General features: G+C 38.6%; 1 protein-coding gene across 1 annotated transcript; it reads left to right on the top strand.

Annotated features, from left to right (window-relative positions):
• Positions 1–371: 371 nt before the first annotated feature.
• Positions 372–3452, top strand: LOC109197990 (uncharacterized). The gene is made up of 2 exons (XM_019353688.2): positions 372–1154; positions 3154–3452. Exons 1-2 carry the CDS (start codon positions 372–374, stop codon positions 3187–3189), a joined length of 819 nt encoding a protein of 272 aa, XP_019209233.1. The 3' UTR covers positions 3190–3452.
• The last annotated feature ends 273 nt before the right edge of the window (positions 3453–3725 follow it).

Genomic DNA, 3725 nt, shown 5'->3' with positions numbered 1-3725 from the left:
ATAGAAATTTGTTGTCACAGGCCATAACTGAATCAGCCCTTTGTCCGACTGATGCGTTGCACATTTTGCAACTAATAAAGAAGTGGATGCACACAACTCTGCAACACTGGCTCTGCTCCATACTCATATCATTAACATCCATGCAGATGATTACAGAAAGGATCCTAGAACTGGCAGAATGGCACTTCAAGACAGACCATTCAAAGGAGGTAAAATGAGTTACCAGACACACTGAAAGTTGCAGAAGGAGCTCGTGTCATGCTCACCAGAAACATTGACATACAAAATGGTTTGGTTAATGGAGCTTTTGGAAAATTACTTCGAGTAATTTACTCTGAAATGACCAACATATCATCAAGCTTGGACTTAAAATGGATTATGAGACATCTGGAAAGAATAACCGCACACCAGCAGACGGCATGGTGTACATTGAGAGAGCAGAGGAGAATCTAAAGCAGAAAGGAGTGGTACGAAGACAGTTCCCAGTGAAGCTGGCCTTTGCATGTACAATACATAAGGTACAGGGTATGACAACCACATCAGCTGTTGTCTCTCTTAAGAGCATTTTTGAGCCCGGCATGGCCTACGTAGCTGTCAGTAGAGTGACGTCTCTCAGTGGACTGTATCTTCTTGATATGGAGGAGAAAAAAATATTCACCAACCCAGAAATCACTGCAGCGCTTGAGAACATGAGACAAGCCAACCTTGATGACATGATGCCTCTTCTACATGTGAGACAAACACTGAGCAGGTCAGACGTTTTCACCATTGTTCATCATAACACAGAGGGACTGCCAGCTCACATTAATGACATCAAGAGTCACCATGAATTGTGTCTAGCAGATGTTTTGTGCCTAACAGAAACACACCTGCGGGGCTCTTTTGTCGCAGAGAGTCTCCACTTGGAAAATTATAATTTGTTCAAACGCAACAGACACCTGTCCTACACAAACTTTCCCCAGATGGCAAACAGAAGTGGTGGTGGTGTTGCTGTTTATGTGAAAAGTGACATTCAAGTGCATGAAAAACAGTACATCCATAATGTAACTGACCTTGAATTTCTGGCTTTAAAGGTTGAAGCACCAGTCAGTGCACTGATTGCAGTTGTATACAGACCTCCAGACTACACTCTGAGGCCATTCCTGAAAAACCTGGTAAGCCTATTAGACTCATTAGAGATCATGGACTGTCATCCCATCATAGTTTGTGGTGATTTTAATGAGAATGTTTTATCCAGTGTAAACAAACCAATCCTGGAGCTGTTTGAGTCTAGGGGATACGCACAGGTCATCACTGCCCCTACCACAGAGAAGAACACACTGCTTGACCTTATTTTCATTTCTCAGCCAGAGCGATGTCTCCATTCTGGAGTCATGAAGACCTACCATAGTTACCATGACCCTGTATACTGTGTATTGTCTTGTGATGATTCATGATCTAGATCTGTGAATACAGTAAGTAATTTTTATATTTCTGAATGACTTAAGAAAGTAGAGCGATATTTAAAAATTGACTTAAGAAAAAACGCCCTGCATTGCAGTATAATGTTTGAATTCTTTTACATAAAATACAATTAAATGAATTAAGTAATGATATCAGTAAAATATGACAATTTTATTTATTACAGAAAATCTAACAATCACCTACAGTAATCTATGAATGTCAGAAAAATCAAATATACCAGTTTAAAACGAACAGTGTAGGCATATCCTCTCTGCAGCCAGGCTTCAAAATCCTGCCAGGCTGCCCCAGTCTCACTGTGGCTGGGAGGGAGGGAGGGTGGACCAGAGGATTGCCCACACAACACAACACAACAAATGTTCAACAGCTTCTTCCTTGTTTCTGAGAGAACAACACAGACTAACGGTTGCTTTTTTTTAAAAAAGAAAAAAAAAAGAAAAAAAGAAAAAGAAAAACCTAATTACAGCAATAATGACAGTTAAGCCAGTTTATCTGTGCCTCTATTTTGAAATAATATTTACAAAAATGTTATTGATTTCAGTTTGTTATAATCTTTAAACTTTTTCAAAAGTATATGATTATATTTTTGGACAAATCTTTTGATGAAACATACATTTTTATGAGCTTTTATCATGTTTCAGTACTACATTTTATCATATCGATAGAAACAGCTGTTCACCCATGTTCTAAGAAACCAACACAAACCAAAACAGTTTAAAGGTTCAGGATTGTGGTTTTAAAATTTAATTTTTCATGTATTTCATATGTTGCTTATTATTTTTATTTAGTTATTTAATTTAGTTATCGTTCTTTATTCTACTCTGAAGTGTTTAACAAAACCAGAAACTAAAGTTGAACAGACACGTGACAGGATCAGATTATTAACACCTTAAAACATTGCAAACATCTCTTTTAAAATGATTTTTATTCTATTTGAAAAAACATTTGTTGAATTAATTTAAGTTCTTTTCGGAAACGAGCTGTAAAATACGACCTAAGATTTTTATGTTATTTTTTATGACATACAAAACAAATTGATGTATGTAACACTATTAAACATAATATAAAACAGTTATCAGCCAGTGCATTTATCAGGGTGGGTCTGGGTCTGGGTTGATAAATGCACTGGCTGATAACTGCACATTTCTGGCCAGAAATGTTTCAGCAGTGTTACATATGTACTACATATGTTACACTTGCTTTCTGTTACCAGCTGATACCCTACATTTGTATAGACATTGGATGGTGTGAGGCTGGGGAGTTGAGTGTAGTGGGTAGGTGGGAGTTGAGTGGGGGGTGCGGTGGGAGGTTGTTAGGTTTCTTTTTTCTTTTCTTTTTTTAAAGAGAGACAGTTCTGTGTCTTCTCCAAGCTTCACATGTAAAATCCAACAGTGTGAAGCACATAGCAGCCAGAAACTGTAATGCCACAGATCAGAGAGGCTTCATCATCACCATCTTCATCGCTGTACGATCCGAGCGTGAGACTTCACATCTGGAGCACAGGAGAAATTCTGTGATAAGTCTTCCTTCTAGCTTGTCCCACAAGCAGTCGGTGAGATTTACTCACAACAAAAAGGGTTAATGACATTATTTTCATGAAAACATGTATTAATTCTTTGTAAAGTGTTTAAATTGTGTTTTCACTTGACCTTAGGAGTGTTATTTTGAGTGTATTTTAATGTCTGTACTCAGGTGTTTCCCTCTGTGATCCATCCCCTTCAGAGCTGAGACACTCAGGACTGAACAGACTGCACAGTTTCTGTGACTGAGCCTCCAAAACACCTTCTTTGAAACCACACATGATAGAAGGGCTTTATATTTGCAGCAGCACTACTACAGGTATTCAGTTTATTACAGGATGTGTTTGTTTCTTAGGACCAGCTCTAAGTGCACACTACCTAACATATACACCTTTCTGTTCATTACAAACCAACTACTCTGGATCATATGGCCAGTTGGGAGGAATGTTGCTGCAGGAAAACATCCCTGGAGATCACCACCATTGTCAGACTGACTTTGCCTCCTCTGTGCAGTGTCAAGATCCTCCCTAAATGAGTGTGTAAGTTAACATTTTCATCATTTTATTCCCTTTGACAAGACAAGTATCACTGATATTTACATTTACAACTACATATGTTCCTGTTTTCTGCTCTTCTTTTAAAGTCCTCAGCTATCCTGCTTCTGTGCTGCGTGCCACACATCAAACACTGGCCGGATGACAGGGAGGATCCACTCTGAAGTCACTGGACATGATGAGGATCATA

The sequence above is a fragment of the Oreochromis niloticus genome, unplaced genomic scaffold, assembly GCF_001858045.2.
Source record: "Oreochromis niloticus isolate F11D_XX unplaced genomic scaffold, O_niloticus_UMD_NMBU tig00003979_pilon, whole genome shotgun sequence".
NCBI lineage: Eukaryota > Metazoa > Chordata > Actinopteri > Cichliformes > Cichlidae > Oreochromis > Oreochromis niloticus.
The sequence above is the reverse complement of the archived record's forward strand: the minus strand, read 5'-3'. Positions and strand labels throughout refer to the sequence as shown.

Coding starts and splice junctions, on each gene's coding strand:
- LOC109197990 (XM_019353688.2), top strand. CDS start 372: ATGGATTATGAGACATCTGGAAAGAATAACCGCACACCAGCAGACGGC. Junction 1,155..3,153: donor GGCCATTCCTGAAAAACCTG/GTAAGCCTATTA, acceptor GTCTGTACTCAG/GTGTTTCCCTCTGTGATCCA.